The sequence below is a fragment of the Narcine bancroftii genome, chromosome 10 (genome assembly GCF_036971445.1).
Source record: "Narcine bancroftii isolate sNarBan1 chromosome 10, sNarBan1.hap1, whole genome shotgun sequence".
NCBI lineage: Eukaryota > Metazoa > Chordata > Chondrichthyes > Torpediniformes > Narcinidae > Narcine > Narcine bancroftii.
The window spans coordinates 9,629,643-9,650,468 of NC_091478.1; the positions used below are offsets into that span (position 1 = coordinate 9,629,643).

At 40.1% G+C, this 20,826-nt stretch overlaps 1 protein-coding gene across 16 annotated transcripts in view; it reads left to right on the forward strand.

Annotated features, from left to right (window-relative positions):
• Positions 1 to 20,826, forward strand: part of cpxm2 (carboxypeptidase X (M14 family), member 2) — a 172,389-nt gene that overhangs the window by 100,884 nt on the left and 50,679 nt on the right. For 14 of the 16 annotated variants that reach the window (XR_011345305.1, XR_011345306.1, XR_011345304.1 and 11 more), the window contains exon 13: positions 10,524 to 10,623. Coding sequence is in view for 10 of the 16 variants with exons in the window: in XM_069899754.1 (XP_069755855.1) it covers positions 10,524 to 10,623 (100 nt within the window). In the remaining 6 variants the exon portion in view is untranslated. Of the gene's footprint in view, positions 1 to 10,523; positions 10,624 to 12,682; positions 12,934 to 20,826 lie in introns of those variants that run through there. The other 2 variants (XM_069899760.1, XM_069899752.1) reach the window with 1 other exon arrangement.

Consider the following 20,826-nt stretch of genomic DNA (forward strand, 5'->3'; position numbering starts at 1 on the left):
TGCTTAAGGTGGGATATGAGTTGAAAGAAAAAGTTTGAAAATCACTGTTGCAATCGTACTTAATTGATTCATTATGTCCACAGTTTCATAACTCCAAAGGAAATGGGCCAGTGACAATTTTTCTCATGCAAAATATTTCAGTAACAATGGGGACTAAAGCAGTGAATCTCAACCTTCCCTTCCCACTCACATCTCACCTTAAGCAATTCCTTACTGATCACAGAGCACCAATGGCATAGGGATTACTTAAAGTGGTATATGGGTGGAAAGATAAAGTTTGAAAACCACTGATTTAGATTGAAGTGCAAAGGCCAATATATTCCTCTTGATGCAAAGCTCGGGATTAATTTTGCCCAGTATCAAGCAGCTCTACCTAAAATGAGGGAGAGGGATTCATAGAACCAGAGATTCTGGGGTACCAGAAGCTTGTTTGTGAATCACCAAGTCCCACATGTAGAATTTTAAACCTATCCTTGTTGGACCTGTTCAGTTCTATCACCCACACAAACAATCAGTTGAAGTCTGGCACATGGTCCAACTTATTGTGAATTAAAATATCAAACAGGTTCACAGTTTTTAATCTTAAGGCATCCAAGAGCGTGAAAGTTTGATGGATCCCTTTTTAAGCGGTGGTAGCTGCATTGTTGAAAAAATGGGAAGTTTAAACTAAGAATTTCTAACTAACTACTGCCTTATTAAAGTCAGAAACAATAAGTTGAAATAACTCACCAGCAGTGTAAGTTCTCAAAGATTGTGTAGGTTTTGTTCAATTAAAGCGGGTAATAAGAAATGGGAAAAAGGATTATGAAAGTAAATTGGCACAAAATATAAAAACAGAAAGCAAAAAATTTTATAAATATATAAAACGGAAGAGGGTGGCCAGAGTTAACATAGGACCCTTCGAGGATGAGAAAGGAAAACTGGTAGCAAAAAATGAGGAAATGGCCGAGGCATTAAACAAATATTTTGTGTCAGTCTTAACGGTGGAAGACACATCCAGCATGCCCAAGTGCGGAGTTAAGGATGCGAATGTTGGGGAGGGCCTTGATAAAATAGTTGTTACAAAGGAAGTAGTGATGGAGAAACTAATGGGACTAAAGCCAGACAAATCACCTGGTCCTGATGATATGCATCCAAGGGTTCTGAAGGAAATGGCAGAAGTTATAATTGATGCATTGGTGGTCATATACCAAAATTCCTTGGATTCTGGGCAGGTCCCGGCAGACTGGAAGACAGCAAATGTCACCCCACTTTTTAAGAAGGGATGTAGGCAGAAGACTGGAAATTATCGGCCAATTAGCTTGACGTCTGTAGTTGGAAAAATGCTTGAAGCCGTCATTAAAGATGAAATAGTGAAACTTTTGGAATGTAAGGGTTCAATCAGGCAGACACAGCATGGTTTTAGAAAGGGAAGATCTTGTTTGACAAACTTGTTAGGATTCTTTGAGGATATAATGGGTGCGGTGGATAGAGGAGAACAGGTTGATGTATATTTGGATTTCCAGAAAGCGTTTGATAAGGTGCCGCACAAGAGACTTCTCAGTAAGTTACAGGAAAGTGGAGTCCGGGGAAGTATATTGGCCTGGATTGAAAATTGGTTGTCTGACAGGAGGCAGAGAGTCGGGATAAATGGGAGTTTTTCAGGTTGGCAGAGAGTGGTAAGTGGGGTGCCGCAGGGGTCAGTGTTAGGCCCACAACTGTTCATCATTTACATTGATGACTTGGAGGAGGGGACAAAATGTGGTGTAGCCAAGTTTGCGGATGACACCAAATTGAGTGGAAGAGCAAATTGTAATGAGGACGTGGAGAGTCTGCAGAGGGATAGAGTTATGCTGGATGAGTGGGCAAAGGTCTGGCAGATAGAGTACAATGTTAGTAAGTGTGAGGTTATCCACTTTGGCAAGAAAAATAAAAGAGCTGAGTATTATTTAAAGGGTGAAAAACTACAGCATGCTGTTGTGCAGAGGGACTTGGGAGTGCTTGTGCATGAATCACAAAAAGTTAGGTTGCAGATGCAGCAGGTTATTAAGAAGGCAAATGGAATGTTGGCCTTCATCGCTAGAGGAATTGAATTCAGGAGTAGGGAGGTAATGTTGCAACTGTATAAGGTACTGGTGAGACCGCACCTGGAGTACTGTGTCCAGTTCTGGTCTCCATATTTGAGGAAGGATATACTGGCTTTGGAGACGGTCCAGAGGAGGTTGACTAGGTTGATCCCTGGGATGAAGGGGTTGACTTATGATGAAAGATTAAATCGTCTAGGATTGTATTCGCTCGAGTTCAGAAGAATGAGAGGAGATCTTATAGAAACATATAGGATTATGAAGGGTATGGATAGGATAGATGTAGGAAGGTTTTTTGAGCTGGCCGGGGAAACTAAAATGAGAGGACACAGTCTCAAGTTTCGGGGGAGTAGATTTAGGACAGAGGTGAAGAAAAATAGTTTTTCCTAGAGAGTAGTGAATGTTTGGAATTCTCTAACCAGGGAAGTGGTTGAGGCTGCCTCATTAAACATATTTAAAATTCAGTTAGATAAAATTTTTACATGATAGAGGAATTAGGGGATATGGGGAGAAGGCAGGTAGGTGGAGTTAGGTCATAAATTAGATCAACCATGATCGTATTGAATGCCGGAGCAGGCTCGATGGGCCATTTTTGGCCTACTCTTGTTCCTACTTCCTATGTTCCTATGTAAATATCTATTTAAATTAAAGACACAATAAAAAATTTTGTGCTGGGATTTCTTTAAAATCTAAGGCTGTTTTAAATTTTGTGTCAGGGTATCAGTTTAATAGGATGTAAGTCGATTGCATTCTTGTTACAGGCACAACAGGCAAATTGGCAGGACATGATGTAAAGTTGTAAGTTAATTTTAGTCTTCGAACAAATGACAGATGTCATTTTGGGATGTGACGAACCCGTTGGCTATAAAGGCATCACTTTGCTGAGTGCACATCATTGGACACAATGACTGTGGCAATATGTTCATCTTAGTGCAAGCATAGAAACTGTTTCTGGGATGTGATGAGTCAACACCTCCTCATCTGCTGCATTTGACACACCTTCTAACACTTCTTCCTTCTACAGTACGTTCAGTTATTCCACTGAATAATTAACTTTCTCTTCATTCTTCTATTCAGGGCTCAGTTACATCAAAAGATGATGTAAAGCAGCAGCACTGGAAGTTACAAAGGGTTCTTCTGCTCATTTATCACTTGTAGATGGTTTGTTCTCTTGGAATAATAATTACAGAATCACATGATGCAAGGACTGAAGAAGGCTGCTCATCCCTTTAAAGTTAGCTCATTCTCCAAGAGCGATCTATATCAGCCATGCTTTCTTTTTTTTTGTTATGGCCCCCTTAGGACTCTGCTCAAAGTATATGGCCACCCTTCCCTGTGAAGCAGTCAAATTTAGTTGGTTTCTTCAGTACTTCTACCTTCCACATAAAAAATATATGATTTCAGTCCGTTTAAGGGGGAAATGTATGACCCTTGTTGAGAATGGCTGATCTAAATAGTTCCATTCCCCAGCTCATTTGCTATGGCCGTACATTTTTTTCTTATTCGAGTATCTATCCTGTTTTACTTTGGAAATGAGAATTGAATCTTCCTTCACCTCCCATTCAATCAGTGAATTACAAATTGTGATAATTCAAGGTCCACTTCCACCTTTGTTTCACCCACTGCGTTTTTGCCAATCATTTTGGGAAAGTATTCTCTGACCCTCTGATTCTAAACCCAACCACCAATGGGGCATAGACCCCTTTCTCAATCCATTCCCTTCATAGGTTTTAAGATTTCTTTCCTATTAGCCGAGGAGAAGGTACTGAGTCCTCAGGACCTACTTCTGAGCATCAAAGGTGTTCAGTTTAGATTAAAACTGTCCTGAATTGCCTATCCCAGTCAATTGTCAAGGAGTAATTAGAATGCACGACCAGGGTTATCAGGTTAGTACGGTTTAAAGTATTTGGCCACAGGGAATGTGCAACAATCAGTACGTTGTTAATTCTACTGGAAAGATGTGGTGGGACAAGAACGGATGAAGAGACAAATTAAGAGGGTTCCAACATTATTGTTATGAGAAGTAACTATTTCAGCTGATTATAAAATTACACTGGAAAAAAATCATAAGGTTTGCTTCCTGAAAAAAAAGTGACTCTGATAGACAACTTCAAGCTGAACATTAAGATAATTTCAGATTTGCTGAATCACATAGGAAATTGGAGAAACTTCATGTTAACTTTTATTGAATTTAGCATGTTTAATCGAATAATAATGCTAACTCATTGTGTTAACTGACCTAAAAATGTTTTCCCCACTGATTTTCATTTGTACTCAACATTTGATGCCTCTCATGTCAGTCGGGCAGCATTGATGGATTCCAGTTCCTCTTGTACCGCTTTTCCGTGGTTGCAAAGTCCTGATGAAACCTTTCACCAAGTTCATCACTGACTGCATCAAGGTCAGCAGGGAAGAAGTCCAAGTGTGAATGCAGAAAATGAATTTTATGTTGGACTTCATGGTTTTGTATGCTTGCAGTAAACTTAAAATATGACAAAATACACAAAAATAGGTTATATTTTAATATTTTTCTTTTTGTAGCTTTCAGTCCTGCTGCTTTGCATCATCTTTTGATGTAACTGAGCCCTGAATAAGACATCAATTTTTTCAAATAAAATTTGGACATGCAGCACTGTAACAGGCCAATGTGGCCCAACAAGTCCGTGCTGCCCAATTTATACCCCATTAACCTACACTCCGGTACATTTTTGAAGGGTGGGAGGAAACCGGAGCCCCCTAGAGAAAACTCACACAGACATGGGGAGAACGTTCAAACTCCTTACAGACAACGTGGGATTCCGGTCCCGATCGCTGGCGCTGTATCTAAAAAAAATTACATGAAAGGAAAATTTTAAATAAAAACACGATGCTGGAGAAACTCAGCTCGTCAAATAGTTTACTTTGGAAAATTTTAAGGTGATTTTGTTGATTAGCAGCTCACATGGTTAGCATAGCGGTTGGTGCAATGCTGTCGCAACATTACTGTTACGGTGTGATGTTCTCTGAGAACAAGACATTAAAAAATCCTTTCGTAACAGGATCTCAAAGGCATCATTTATCAGAGCTAACCCATACAAATCTCAGAAGACCCATTTCAATGCCCCAAATGTGCTGCCATTAATAGCAGTTCAGGACTAAAGTGCATCAATAATTACATCTGCAGTTTCTGTGGACTCAGTTATGAATACTGGGGAGAGACAGCCTACTCTTGTGCTTTTACACATTGGAACAGTTCACAATGTGGTTCCTCCTGAATAATTTGCTCATTCTCCAGCCTTGGAGAAGGGGGAGGCCCAAGAATATTCCCCATTCCATTTTTCGAGATAGCGGTCCTGCAGAAAGTTGACAGGATGTTGGCTGGTAGTCTTCCCCACCTCATTCTTCTCAAGAAGAGCAGTTGCTGTTGTGCCTTCCTGTCAAATGAGGAACAGCTGTGCCTCTTGACAAGGTGTTCCAGTAATATTACAAATCCAGCATCTAAATGCCAGTGCTAAAAATGCCCAGGGATTTCCTGCTCTCAGAACCAATGTTCACTTGTCCTGTGTGGGAGAAGTCCAATTCAGCTCATTACTGCCCATTCCGACTACTCTTTGTGACAGGCTAAGTGAAGGAAGGTGTGGTTCCCTGTGCTATCAAGTGGCATTTCTCCACTAATAACCTGCTCATTGATGCCCTGCATGAATTTCAAGAGGTTCACTCTGTTCCAGACCTCACCAGAGCTTTGATTCAAAACAAGAACCAAAGAGCTGAATTCCAGAGATGCCTGTGATGATAAATTCTGATTCTAATATGAGCCACCAGGAGCCCGGGTAAAACTGAAGTCATTTTGGCTGAAGAAATTGCTATGCACCTCTGTTTTAAGCAGGTGCCCTTTAATCCTGTAGTTGTCCTCTTGTCATAGACTCTTCCATCATGACAAACAATGTTCCAAAATCTACTCTGTTCACATCTTTCAACATTCAGAATGCTTAAATGAGATTCCACCCCCCCCTCCTCCCCACTCATTCTCCTAAATTTCAACGAATACAGGCTGTCAAACATTCCTTGATAATGGATGTCAGTGACACCAACCCCAGAATATTATTTTCAGGAGTTCCTCAAGGCAGTGTCCTCAACCCAAATATCTTTTTTTTAAGACAACAGCACGGTACAGACCATTTTGGCCCGCAATCCCGTGCCGCCCAATTACGCTCAATTGACCTACACCCCTAGTACGTTTTGAACGGTGGGAGGAAACCGGAGCCCCCGGGGAAAATCTGTGCAGATACGGGAATAATGGAAAAACTCCTTACTCCTTACTGGATGCGAACCCCAGTCCCGATCACTGGCGCTGTAAAGGTGTTGCGCTAACCACTGCGCCAACCGTGCCGCCTCAACCGTATTCAGCTACCTTATCATCTCATTAACAAATAAAAGCCTGCAATATCATGTAGATATGTGCAAGCACGAGCTAATAGGAATCAGTGAAATGCACACCACAGAAGTACTGGGCAATGACCCACCCCCAGTATGAGTTGAATCATCTACCAGTGATATTCAAAGGGATTACACCAGCAATGTCCTTGATGCCATCATTGTCTGAAAATTTAATTGGATAAGCCATGTAAACTGCTGTGGCTATTAGAGCTAGAGGACACGTATCCTGTTTCGTGATCCCACTCTTGAACTTCCTTTGCCTCATAAGCTTGTCAACTATCTTCAATGGACAAGCTGGAGTGTTATGGAGAGTTCTCCACTTGCCTGAGTAAGCACAGACTAACATTCTTCAGAAACTTTACTCCATCCTGGACAACTGATTAACACCAGCTCTATGCATATAATGAAGTGCACCAATATTGAACAATGCACATTCATTTTGATTCACACATGTGCACTATTTAACTGAATTACTAGTATCGTTATTTGAGGCCATTGTGTGTCATTGACAATGGTAGATATTTTTCTTCTGTCATGATGGTGCTGAATATTCTGTTCCATGATCTTAAGACTTCATAATTCTATAGTGGCGACGAGATGCATAAAAGCAAGAATTGTAATTTTATATCTGTTTCAATACTGATACCACAGCTGCTTCTCAACCCGCTTCCTCCAACCTGTTTTATGTTCCAGGGGATTTGGTCCTCTGGTGCGATGCTTCCCTGCATTTGTCTGTGCTCTGTTACTTTTCAGTTGCATACAGTTTGGAGACAGGACAAAATCATGAAATTTTTGCCCTAGCAACATTATGGGTACACCTTCACCTCAAGGAGTGCAGCCACTCAAGAAGGTGGCTATCCACCATCTTCTCAAGGCCAATTAGAAACTGGCTTAGCCTGTGAAGCCTACATCCCTTAAAAAAAACCCTTCTCCCATAATTGGTACCCAATAAACTGCATTAAACATGTATCCCCTCCACCACTGCTGTTCAGTAGCTACCCTATCTACAATATGAAGTGGGGTTAATCACCTAGGCTACTCTACTGGCACCTGCTTCCTCTGCTGTTGTATGATGGGGCAGCACATGCATAACATTCCCCAAGGTTTCTCTCCAAGGCATACCTCGTCCTTATTTAGAAATATATTGCTGGTCATTCATCATTACTGGGCCCAAGACTGAGAACCCCCTGTTTTTAATTTTCAAAAAAAATTTAGACATACTTGTTCTTCTAGAAGGAGAGTAGCATTTCAAATAAGCAGCTTCACCATCACCTTCTCAAAGTCAATGAAGCATGGGTAATTAATGCTAGCCTTGTAATTTACAGCCAGTATCTAAAAAATAAATCAAGGTAAACATTTTCCTTCCTCTGGTGAGAGGCTGCTTCATCTCTTCTTGAGGTGTAAGGATGCTTTGGTGAGCCTGTCCCTCCAGATGTAACCCCTTTTTTTGCACCAGTTTTGTACCAAGCTGGACTTACAAAATTGAGGTCTTTCAGTGAACACAATGCAATGTGCTTAGCTGATGTGGTGATCACGACTGAAGAACTGTGAACATGTGAAATTGGTGAAATGTGCGAATGAGGCCTGCAGTACAAACTGACCAGGGTGCAACGGAGTATATGGATGTTTGCAATGCTATGTTTCAGTGCGTAGACTAGCATCAACCAGTGCAGGCAAGCTTCAGGTCTTGCTGGGCATTCGACCAATGTACAGGGTACTTTGCAGTGTTCATGCTGCAGTTATGGTTAGAGGCTGCTTTCTACCCTGAATGGGCACATATTCAGGGGTTAACCAAAATAACCTTGAATATCATCAGGAATTAAAGCCAAGTTAAATGATTCTATTTTAAGTTTTTTTTTTAACATTTTTGTCCAACTGCGATTGTTACAAAGCATTTCTGTTAATTACCTTTATTACAAGATTAAGATTCAGCCTATTCATATCAAATATTTTGATATTGGCCATTGAGAAATTGCATTCTTCACAGCATTTTTCCATCAGTATTTTATAAATATAAATACTAATTACAATAATGGTTTCAAAATCTTGAGATTAATTTGTGATGAAATGACGATTTGCTCATTAATTCTCAAGCTTATTATCCACTTACCTCTTCGTCATGACAAATTCCTTTCCAAGTACCCACATTTTCGATGACAGCACCAAATGCTTTTGAGTCGAGAAATAAATCTGGCCTAAAGCATTTCTCCACTTTCAATAATTTCATGAGCGAATAGGAAAATTTGAAACTTCCATATGCTTTTTTAAAAAAAAAAATTGCTGTGGTCCTTAGCTGTTCAAAAGTAATTTGCAAGGAAAAGTGGATTTATGAAAATGACCATAAGGGAATAACCATAAAAAGGACAAGGTATTTCCCTTATAGACTACTCAAAGTTGTAAGATTGCAATGATGAGTAATTCCTTGCAATTCCTTTAGCTATTACTTTAACTTCCATGCTTCTGCCCTTCATATAAATCAATGGGATCATATGCAGTGAAGGGTGCTGACCCATAACTCATAATATTGTGGTATTGTGAGAGGGTGCAATGACTTATCCCTGTCCAATTTATTTTTGATTTACTGAGATGGTAGCGGACATGTATGAATATTTTGCTGTCTGTAAATAGGATGAGCAACGTCATGGAGGTTTGAAATTTAGATATTTACCCAAGTTCAATCTAAATTTTCGGGTAGGAGGTTCCAAGAAGCAGGTCAAAAAATAAGGCACAGCTTATTATAATTTGAACCTAAAAAAAAATCAGAAATAACTGCATATATTGCTCCAAGGGCTTGGTTACTTGGGGAGAAACCCAAAAGAAACTAAATATCCTTATCCATTAGTTTATCTTCATGAATAATGGTGTACGAGTTAAGAACCTGGATAAGAAGCTTGGTCTGAATCAGATGACGATTCTCTAACATGCACTCCCTCTGATCTGAGAGCACAGAGAGATGGTCCAGCTCTGAAGCGTACTCATTATTGTGAAAGGTGAACTTACCAGGATCCATTGAAGGTCTCACTTGCTGCACCACTTTCACTTCATCGACTAGTGAACAGGAGATTGATGAGACAAGCACTATTCAGGCAAAGGGCCACAAATTTGAATCCCACTCTGGCAGCTGGGGAATTTAAATGAAAGATCAGTGCATTGGGTTTTCTTTCACTTCAGATTTACTTGGTCACTTCTTGGGTGGTTCTAAAAAAAGTTCTATTATTTAGCCTCATATTAAATCAGAGTATTTGTTGACATGGGAGGCTGCAGAGGCTTGAATCTGGAGTAAAAATCAAACAGCTAGAGGAACTCAGTAGGTCCTGATACAGAATTCGACCCGAAACGCCAACGGTTTCCCCCACCCTCCTCCACAGCTGCTTCTCAACCCGCTTCCTCCAACCTGTTTTATGTTCCAGGGTATTTTGTCCTCTGGTGCAATGCTTCCCTGCATTTGTCTGTGCTCTGTTACTTTTCAGTTGCATACAGTTTGGAGATGGGACAAAATCATGAAATTTTTGCCCTAGCAACATTATGGGTACACCTTCACCTCAAGGAGTGCAGCCACTCAAGAAGGTGGCTATCCACCATCTTCTCAAGGCCAATTAGAAACTGGCTTAGCCTGTGAAGCCTACATCCCTTAAAAAAAACCCTTCTCCCATAAGCTATATATGTTCTACTCAAAGGTAACCTCAGGGTATGTAGATTGATGAGAGTTTGCTGTCTATGGAATACTCCAGTGCAAACAGTACTATTTTTAAAAGAAATTCTGATTAACACCAGCTCTATGCATATAATGAAGTGCACCAATATTGAACAATGCACATTCATTTTGCTTCACACATGTGCACTATTTAACTGAATTACTAGTATCGTTATTTGAGGCCATTGTGTGTCATTGACAATGGTAGATATTTTTCTTCTGTCATGATGGTGCTGAATATTCTGTTCCATGATCTTAAGACTTCATAATTCTATAGTGGCCACGAGATGCATAAAAGCAAGAATTGTAATTTTATATCTGTTTCAATACTGATATTTTATCTTAATCAGGTCCACCGGGGTATCAAAGGTTTGGTGCAAGATAAACAAGGAAGAGGAATTCCAAATGCTGCCATTTCAGTAGAAGGCATAAACCATGATATTACAACAGGTAAGAAAACATTTTTTTCAAGAAAATATGACCTAAATGTGCAATAAATTCTGTACACTCATGCAAGAAATATTGAATTAGATTTTCCTCCTTGTTATGGGGCAACTGCAAATCATTCATTTTGTGAACAAGAAGGTGAGATTCGCTGTGGATAAAAATGGTGACTATATTCAGATAAATATGCAGCTAGTTCAAAGGTCAGAAAGCTGAATGATTCAATGTCAAGTAATTTGGAAAACAAAGCTATTCCTCACCAGTATGAATCACTACAGCTTCATGTACAATATATCAGGTTTCCAGCAGCTAATTAACTCGTCTCAGGAGCTTGTTAATCCGACTGTAGTCTCATTCTTTGTTGGGCTGTTTTAATAAGTGGTATCATGGTTTGCATAGAACGCTTACCTACACCACTAATTACGTCTCTTCTTGTCTGTATCCTTAATGTTTGATACATATTCATGCTGACTCGACCTTGTACATCTCATGATCTTTAACAAATGTAGATTCTCATTTACGATTAAAACAGATGAGAGTGTTGCAGAATTACCTGAAAAGAATTATTTCATAATCATGCTCCACATAAGGATTTCCCCAAACAGATACTGGTTGTCTTGGTATCAACACTCAAACGGGATAATTTTGCTACCAGATGTACAGCTGACAGTTCATGGTGAGGAAGCCACTAATATTGACCATCATCTGGTAAATCTGAATTTAAAGGCAAAAGGATTTTAATAATGGCATAGGACATTGATTTTCATTTTATGCCTGTTCCACAACTCAGTGGAGGCACATTGAAAAATGAAGTTTCTCTATCCTGCCTGCCTGACCCACCTCTACATCTCATCTCAACTCCTGTCCTGAGAAGGGGAAAATCAATGTCCTTCTTAAATACTATTCAGTGGAGGTGGGGGGGGGGGGTGAAATTGCAAGAAACTGAAATGATGCAAGGAAATAAAACATCCTGCCAAAGTAGTACAGATTTCTAAGCAAATAAAGACAAAACATACTGTAAAAATTTTCATCATTTATGTAGATATGAAATTTAGGTTAAATAAAGCAAAATGGGAAAAATCAAATAAAGTAAAATTTCCCAAAGTCATAATGATAAACAGTTATTGTATATGACCTAAATATAAAGATATATTTTCATTTCTGTTTTGTCCATATTTGAAATCTATTTAATTTTCATGACGTGCTTTGCTTTTACTATATGTTTGCATATTTGAAATCCAAATTCCCCAATGAACCTACATACTTTTTGAAGGGTGAGAGGAAGTTGAAGCACCCGGAGGAAACCTGCGCAGACACAGGGAGAAATATACAAACTCCTTACAGACAGTGCCCGATTGGAACCTGGGACGCTGGCCCTACGATAGCATTGCACTCATCTCTACGTTAACTGTGCCACGCATTATGTTTAAAATTTATAAGCAGATTTGAAATTGCATTAATCAAAAAGAGATCTTACATTTGTTAAGGAAAGCCTAAGCACAATAGATTTGGATGAATTCTAAGATACTTTAGCAGCCAAACGAAAATATATAAATGAGGCAAGTAGAAAGTAGAGGTGTGACCTGACAGTCACTTCAACCACTATCTTAAAAAAACATTTTATGGCACAGTTAATGTAGTGTAACGTAATGCCATTACAACACCAGCAACCCACATTGGAACCCACTGCTGACTTGTAAGGAATTTGTACTGACTTCCTGTGTCCATGAGGAATTCCTTTGGGTGCTCCGGCTTCCTCCCACATTCTAAAGACATATCAGGTCTGTCGGTTAATTGGTCACATGAGTGTAATTATTGGATGGTGTGGGCTCGTGGGCAGAAGGACCTTTTACTGTGCACTATCTCTGAACTAAAGTCACAATTAATTTAACAGAAATTTTGCTTTTTGAGAGCAATCAAATAAATGTGGGGAATGACAGTGAAGAGGCGGCTATCTTCCAGTTGCAGTCTTGACGTGGTTTGGAGTGCAGGATGAGAGCTGAAGGTAGTGATTTCCAGAATGAATGCAGCCTGTTGATGCTGTTGGGTGTATCTTTCATTGCAGCTGCCGATGGGGACTATTGGCGACTATTAAACCCAGGCGAGTACAAAGTCACTGCCAAGGCTGAAGGGTACTCAAGTGCAACCCGAAACTGTGTGGTGGGATACGACATGGGAGCAACACCGTGTCATTTTATTTTGGCCAGGACAAATCTGGCAAGAATTAAAGAGATAATGGAGAAGTTTGGGAAGCAGCCGATCAATCTGCCACGTAAACGGTTCAGGCGGGTTCGGCACAGACGTCGCCAATTGTAGGAAGTACCCCTTGGGGAAAAAAAACTTAACAAAAAAATTGCATTGCAAGATGCTTTTTATGACGTGTTATAAAAAGCACGTCATGCAACCTGCGTTTGTATTATCTGTGGGCAAAGGAGTTGGTTTGTTATTTCCATGTAACATTTGCAACTTTTAAACTATTCCACATTTTTCTGCATGACGTAATTAGAAAACTTACAACATTACCCCAATCGTACTTAGGACATTTCATTTATTTTCATTTGCAAACTCTGGCCATCACCTACAGAGAATGCATGGATTTTATTCGTATATCACATAAGGTTGTTCCTTCAATTGTTCTCTGAATATTGGAAGTGTTTAGGCTATTACAGTGTTTTAGTTGTACTGAAAGGAATAGGGACAAATATAGTTTACACACAGGAAAGACCCATTGAGGCAGCCAAACTATGTTGGCTCAATCATCATAGCTCAATATCTCCTCCCTCCCTTAATGCCTACAAAAATCACACCAGTATCCACAGCCACAAATCACAGGAGAAAGGTAAAGCAGAAGGAGACCCAATCAGGGCAAAGTTCCTCTCCAGCTCACTCAGACGATGAGGCTAATCGATCCTGAGGATCACATGGACCAAGTCTTACCAACATGAATACTTCCTTGCGATATGCTTCCCACAGATTGTTACCACGGTATGGAATTTTTCTTGCACCCTTTTGAAGACATGCAAAGAGTCTGCATCCACCATATCAGTCATCAATGTATTCCAGATGGTTCACTGCAAAAAGAATGAATACCTTTAATGGTTTCAGCTCAACTCCTGGTCCTCTCCAATGACTGGTCTGATCTGCTGACTATTTCCAACATTCTATGTTTTTACTTCCATCTCCGTCTTTGCTGCTCTAAAATAATGTAACAAGATCATGTTCTTTAATAGCATCCTTCAAACCTTTTCCAAGGTCTCTTATTCAAACCAGGCACAGTTTTCTACAATGTTTAAATAGTATCCCTAATTAATGCAAGAAAATGCCCTCCTTGTTTTAACTCTGGCCTTTCTAATTTAGTCATGAACCCTCAGTAATTTATGCATTGCAGACTTCTTGCAGCTCTTTTCAATTTTGGTCCTGCAAATGATGCACTGATTCTGTGTTTAATATTGTGTTTATCTATATTAAAGACCATTTGGCAATACTATTTTCCACACTCCTAACATTGCTAAAAAACACATGTAACAAACAAAATCCCCAGGGTATGTCACTAGCAATGTACAATATCTCTAAACCAGTGATTTTCAAACTGCCCCCGCCCCCCCCCCCCCCCCCCAAACTCACATTCCACCTTGAAATCCCTAAGTGCTCTGTAATTAGTCAGGGATTATTTAACATGATATGTGAGTGGAAAGAAAAAGGTTGAAACCCACTGTTTTAATCGTAACTAATTGACTTGTTATATGCACGGTTTCATAACTCCAAAGGAAATGGGCCAAAGACAATTTTTCTCAAGCAAAATATTTCAGCAATAATTGGGTCTAGAGCAGCGGTTCTCAACCTTACCGCTCAAATTACCTTAAGTAATCCCTTACTAATCACAGAGCACTTACAGCATAAGGATTGCTTAAGGTGGAATGTGCATTTAGGGGGGGAGTTTGAAAACCACTGCTCTAAACAGATCCACATAAGTTAAAAGCAATCTTTTGTCTGTAGGATTGGAGTCAATTCCTTATTTGTTGTAAATATTTTTATGATACTATCTTGTGTGAGGTGCATAAGACTTATCAAATGGGTCCATGTTTTAAATCTATTTGAGACCATTATGGAGTCTTCTAGTTAATTTGCAGATGGCATGTGCAAATTCTAAATTTGAGATGCAATGGAGAACTTCCTGAGCGATATTTTCTTCTCCATTTACACAAGGCTAGTTGGGAAGAAATGAACTGTATCCAACAGTTTTCCAATCTGCGAGTGTACCAACTATTCATAGTGAATTGATGGTACATGGGTATGATGGTATGGGTAAGAACCATTTATCCAATGTGTCCTGTGATTCTGATTTGCATTTATAGGGATTATTGGCATTATTGCAGAATCCCAGAAATATACAGCACAGAATGGGTCTTTACAGCTCAGTTCATTGGCTGTGTTAGGTTAAAGGGGCTATTCCACCCGTTTGCAATATCTATTTAAACATCCCATTTTGCTGTAGTAGTCCTGTGTCTGTCTACTCCTTTCTTATATGTGCCTGTCAGTTCAGTTCAAGTTTATTGTCACCTGCACTGATGGCAGTGATAAATATGTTCTGCAAGCAGTCCAGCGGTTAACCCATACATAGTATAGCAATAAAAAATAGTACAGGGTTCAGAGTAACAGAGAGATCAGTTAGAAAACAGTTATTATTTTCCTAATGTGAAGCTTGCTCAGGAGTCAGATAATGATGAGAAAGAAAATGTCCTTGATTTTGTTGGTAAGTGATCTCACATTTGTGAAACCTCTTCCCAATGTGAGGAGGGAGAATCGAGTGTGGCCGGATTCGAGAAATTATTTTCATATGTTGGCTGCTTTTCTGAGGCAGAAGGAGCGGCATGGTTAGTGCAGTGGTTAGCACTATCTGTTACAGCGCCAGCGATCCTGTTTAAAATCCAGCGCTGTCTGCAAGGAGTTTGTACATTTTCCTTGTGTTTGCGTGGGTTTCTCTCCTGTTCCAAAGATGCATGGGGTTACTAGGTTAATTGGTCATGTGGGCATTTTGGACACAAGGACACTGCAGTCTCCTAGCTGGAAAGGCCTTTTTACCATTGCCATATCTCTAAATTAAATTAAATTGATGGTGATGGGGCCGGGAGGGAGTTATGGTTTTAGCGGCATTCATATCTCTTCTATTTCTTGTGGTATGGAGCAGAGCAATTCTCATATCACTTAGTGATACTATAAATGGTACATTTGTAGAAGTTGAGGGATAGAGGTGACACTTTTTTGCCATCCTATCGATGTGTTTAGAACCATAGAACATTACAGCAGAGAAAAAACCCCTTCAGCCCTTCTAGTCTGTGCCAAACTATTTTTTGCATAGTCTACTGACCTGCACCCAGTCCATAGCCCTCCACACCTCTCCCATCCATGTAACCTGCCCAAATTTTTAAATGTTAAAATTGACCCTGCATTCAACACTTCAACTGGCAGCTCATTCCACACTCCCACCACTCTCTATGTGAAGAAGTTCCCCCTAAACTTTTCTCCTTTCATTTTTAACCTATGTTCTCTGGTTTTTATCTCACCCACTCTCAGTGGAAAAAGCCTATCCCCCTCATAATTTTAAATACCTTTATCAAATCTCCCCTCATTCTTCTACACTCCAGGGAATAAAGTCTTAACCTATTAAACCTTTCCCTATAACTCAGTTTCTGATGTTCCAGCAACATCCTAGTAAATCTTCTCTGCATTCTTCCTAACTTATTGATATCTTTCCTGTAGATAGATGATCAAAACTGCACACTGTACTCCAAATTTAACTTCACCAATGTCTTGTACCATAACATCCCAACTCCTGTACTCAATACTTAGATTTATGAAGGCCAATAAGCCAAAAGCTTTCTTTACAACCGTATCCACCTGTGATGCCACTTTCAGGGAATTATGTATCTGTATTCCCAGATCCCTCTGTTCTATTGCACTCCTCAATACCCTATCAGTTAACGTGTATGTCCTTTCTTGGTTTGTCCTTCCAAAATCCAACACCTCACACTTGTCTGCATTAAATTCCATCTGCCATTTTTCCAGCTGGTCCAGACCTCTGCAAGCTCTGAAAACCTTCACTGTCCACAACACTTCCAATTTTGGTGTCATCTGCAAACTTCTAATCCAATTGATCACATTATCATCCAGATCATTGATATAGACAACAATGAACAATGGTCCCAGCACCAATTCCTGAGGCACACCTCAGGTTTCCAATCTGAGAAGCAATCGTCTGCCACTATTCTCTAGCTTCTCCCATCCAGCCATTGCTAAATCCAGTTCACTACTTCACAATGAATACCTAGTCTATGAACCTTCCTGACTAACCTCCAAAGTGGGACCTTGTCAAGGGTCTTATAATGTCCATGTAGACAACATCCACAGCCTTTCCTTTATCAACTTTCTTGGTAACCTCGTTGTGAAGCTCTAGAAGATTAGTTAAACACAACCTACCACACACAAAGCCATGTTGACAATCTCTATAATCAGTTTCTGGCTATCCAAATAATTGTATATCTGATCTCTTGGAACTCCTTCCAATAATTTACCTACTACGGACATCAGGCCCACCGGCCTATAATTTCCAGGGTTACTTTTGGAGCCTTTTTTATACAATGGAAAAATGTGAGCTATCCTCCAATCCTCTGGTATTACATATCTGGTGAAGGACATTTTTAATATTTCTGCCAGAGCCCCTGCAATTTCTACACTGGCCTCCCTCAGGGTCTGAGGGTGTATCTTGTCGGGCCCTGGGGATTCATCCACCTTTATTTGCTTTGACAGAAAGCACTTCCTCCTCTTTAATCTGTATAGTATATATAACCTCACTGCTTGTTTTCCTTACTTCCTATGACTTTGTGCCTATTTCCTGAGTGAATACTAATGGAAAAAAAGACCATTTAAGATCTCCCCCATCTCTTTTGACTCCATGCAAAGCCGACCACTCTGATCTTCAAGGGGACCAATTTTGTGCTCTTAATATTTCTGTAGAAACAAAGCAACCTTTTCTTTTGACCTTCCTGAATTCTTTCTTGAGGTTTTTTCTTGCAATTTTTATACTCTTCAAATATGTTATGTTGTCTATACCTGCAATACATCTCTTCTTCCAAACAGATCCCCAATGTCCCTTGAAAACTACGGACCCCTTATGCCTCTAACCTTGCCTTAATCCTGACAGAAACATGCAAACTCTGTACTCTCAAAATTTCACTTTTGAAGGTCCTCTACTTAACTACCATATTCTTGCCCATAAACAACTTATCCCAATCCACCCATTCTAGATCCTTTCTCATTTCCTCAAAATTGGCCTTTCTCCAATTTAGAACTTCAACTCAAGGCCCAGACTTATCCTTCTCCATAATTAACTTGAAACTAAGGGCATTATGATCACTGGATCCAAAATGTTCCACTACACATACTTCTGTCACCTGTCCTGTTGCATTCCCTAATAGGAGATCCAGCATTGCACTCTCTCTAGTTGGTACCTCGATATATTGATTTAGAAAACTTTCCTGAACACATTTGACAAATTCCAGGTCATCCAGCCCTTTTATAGTATGGAAGTCCTAGTCAATATATGGAAAGTTAAAATCTCCTGCTATCATAACCTTATGTTTCCTGCAGCTGTCTGCTATCTCTCTACAGATTTGTTTCTCCAATGTTTATTGACTATTGGGAGGTCTATAATAAAAGCCCATGAGTGTGGTCATACGTTTCCCATTCCTCAGCTTCACTCATATACCCTCAGTAGGTGAGACATCTTTTCTGTCCTGCCTGAGCACAGCTGTGATATTTTTCCTGACGAGAAATGCCACTCCTCCCCCTTTCATCCCCATTCCCCCCCCTTCCTCCCCCCCCCCCACCGCAGTCTAAAGCAACAGAAGCCTGGAACATTGAGCTGCCAGTCCTGCCCCTCCTGCAACCGTTTAATTAATGACCACAAAGTCATAATTCCACATGCCAATCCACGCTCTAAGCTCGTCTACCTTTCTTGCATTGAAATAGGTGCACCTGAGCACATTTCCACCATTAACAACCCATTGACTTCTAATGGTGCCTGCAATTTTCCTGTCATCTTTTCCCTCCTCTGCTCCTCTCTCTGTTCTGGCACTTTGGTTCCAACTTCCCTACAAATCTAGTTTAAACCCACCAGAGCAGCACAAGCAAAGCTTCGTGCAAGGATATTAGCCCCCCCTCGAATTCAGATGCAAACTGTTCCATCGGAACAGGTCCCACCTTCACTGGAAGAGAGCACAAAGATCCAGAAACCTGAAGCCCTCCCTCCTGCACCACGTCTTTAGCCATGTGTTAAGCTGCCTTATCCTCCTGTTTCTAACCTTGCTGGCATGTGGCTTCCTGAGATCACAATCCTGGAAGTCCTCTCCTTCAACCAACCGCCTAATGTCTTGAACTCTCCTTGCAGGACCTCCTCACCCTTCCTAAGTATGTGTAGGGGAATATTTTGGGTCCTTTGTCCCTACATGTACCATCTGGCTGCTCACCCTCCCTCCTGAGAATGCTATGAACATTTGGACGAGGACAGGTCATTGGAGAAGTTTACACCTGAGTGCCTTTTATGTGTTGCAGTAGTATCTGCCTCCACTATCTCCTCTGGCAGTGCATTTCAAATATTCAACACTCACTGTGTGAAAAAGTTTAAATTTCTCCCTTCTCACTTTAAATGTGTGGTCTCTGGTTCTACAGTAGATTCCCCTGATCTGTGGAAATGTTACTCCATTCTACCCATACGCCTCATAATTTTATAAACTCTACAAGGCTACTACTCGGCCTTCTACATTTCAGTGAATGTCAACTCAGCCTGTCCAACCTTTTCTGTACTCTCTCTACTGCTACCATAGCCTTCCTGTAGTGTAAAAACACAATGTTGGAGAAACTCAGCAGGGAAAACCGTGTACTTCATTTAGCCAAGATAAAGATGCAAAACCAAGATTTTGGGCTTGATCCCTTTATCTTTATCTTGGCTGGGTAAAGTACACGGTTTTCCCTGCTGAGTTTCTCCAACATTGTGTTTTTACTTCAACCACCTCTCTGCAGACGTTTGTGTTTTACTTCCTTCCTGTAGTGTTCAACCAAAGCTGCAGCCAGTGTGCCAAGTGCAGTCTAACCAACGCTTGATACAATTGCAATGTGATCAGATTAGACTCAGATGTACAATGTTCGGAGGGGCTGCTTTCAGTTCCTGCCTTTTCTTTCAGCCCTGTATTATTTTCCAGCAACTTGTGTGCACATCTTCATGGGATGCTCTTCTCACACTCACATTTGTTTTGGCATACCTCAGCATCATAGTTCTACAGAAATGGACTCCATCCAAAGCAATGCTTTTTTTTGGATGCACAGGCAGTATCTTAAACTGGAATCATTAGTTGTAGCATGTGCCCTAGTCTGGAGGAGTCATATTGACATCATTTTTTTCTTGGCAATGTTGTGCAAAGCTAGTTCTGTGTACACACACCTGAGCTTAAGTTCAGGGAACAGTGAGACATTCAAACATGTTAATAAAGTGAGGAAAATTCTCACATATTAGACATTTAAATTTTCCCAATAAATTTATGCCAATTCACTGATAGATTACCTGAAGAATTCTTTGGCAATGCTTTGTAATGGAATCTGGTCAAAGCTAAAATCACCTCCTGGGCAACCACATAAATGGAGTACTTACTGAGGTTACTTTTAAAGCAGTGAGGCATTTAGATGAAAATGTTGGTAATATTATTAAAGCAACCATGCAGATGTCTAGGAGATAGTTTTAGTTCCTGGGATTCAGATGTGTTCTCTTGCTGTAGGTACTCAGGTCATGTAGCAGAATCCCAATTCAATGGAGAAATTCAATATATTCTCCTAGTTGCTATTACATTTTCATCAAGAAAATTAAAATCTGTTTTTGATCTATCATTCTCATAAAACTTTCTGAAAGGCTATGGAGGATTGTTCTAAATGCCTAAATTGGAAGCAAATAAAGAAGAGATTAGTTTTCTTTGAACACAATTCTTCAGAGCCTATTTGGCCAGTTGATTGAAAGCTGCCCATGAATTGCAGTATAAACACTCTCTCAGATATCGAATGCGAAATTCCCACCATCTGTGTCAAATATAAAAAGCCAACAGAATATATTAAAAAAAAAGTTTGTGGTAGGAAATGGCAATGGGCATGTACCACAATATTTTA